This window comes from Phaethon lepturus, unplaced genomic scaffold (genome assembly GCF_000687285.1).
Source record: "Phaethon lepturus isolate BGI_N335 unplaced genomic scaffold, ASM68728v1 scaffold25627, whole genome shotgun sequence".
NCBI classification, from domain to species: domain Eukaryota; kingdom Metazoa; phylum Chordata; class Aves; order Phaethontiformes; family Phaethontidae; genus Phaethon; species Phaethon lepturus.
This window is the reverse complement of record NW_010552883.1, coordinates 8,474-8,913: the sequence shown is the minus strand read 5'-3', so window position 1 is coordinate 8,913 and position 440 is coordinate 8,474. Positions and strand designations below refer to the sequence as shown.

At 65.0% G+C, this 440-nt stretch overlaps 1 protein-coding gene across 1 annotated transcript in view; it reads left to right on the top strand.

Moving 5' to 3' along the window:
* Positions 1-140: 140 nt before the first annotated feature.
* RHOC (ras homolog family member C) overlaps positions 141-440 on the top strand; it is a gene marked incomplete at its 5' end in the record, with an annotated part of 506 nt that continues 206 nt past the window's right edge. Inside the window, 2 exons of the mRNA XM_010291369.1 lie at positions 141-271; positions 406-440. Coding sequence (XP_010289671.1) covers positions 141-271; positions 406-440 — 166 coding nt within the window. The remainder of the gene's footprint in view (positions 272-405) is intronic.

Sequence of the window (440 nt, the reverse complement as noted above, 5' to 3'; positions counted from 1 at the left end):
GAGGTGGGGGGAGAGAAGGCTGCGGCGGGGCGAGCCCCCCCCTTCCCACGGGAAAAGCCCGGCACTGATTCCCGCGGCTGCGAGGAGGCTGGGGGGGAGCAGCCCCTTGGCTCAGGGGGGTCCACGTGTGCTCGTTGCAGAGAACATTCCCGAGAAGTGGACGCCAGAGGTGAAACATTTCTGCCCCAACGTGCCCATCATCCTGGTGGGGAACAAGAAGGACCTGCGGAACGACGAGCACACGCGGCCCCTGCCTCGGCAGCCTCTCGCTGTGCCGCCTCGCTGGGGCTTCCCTTCGCTGCGCCGGATGCTGGCACTAAGGGCTGGGTGCCCCAAGGGTGGTCACTGTGCTTCTGCTGCTGTTTGCCGGTGATACTCCTGAACCCCCTTTTTAATGCTTTCTAGGAGCCAGTGAAGCCAGAGGAGGGGAGGGACATGGC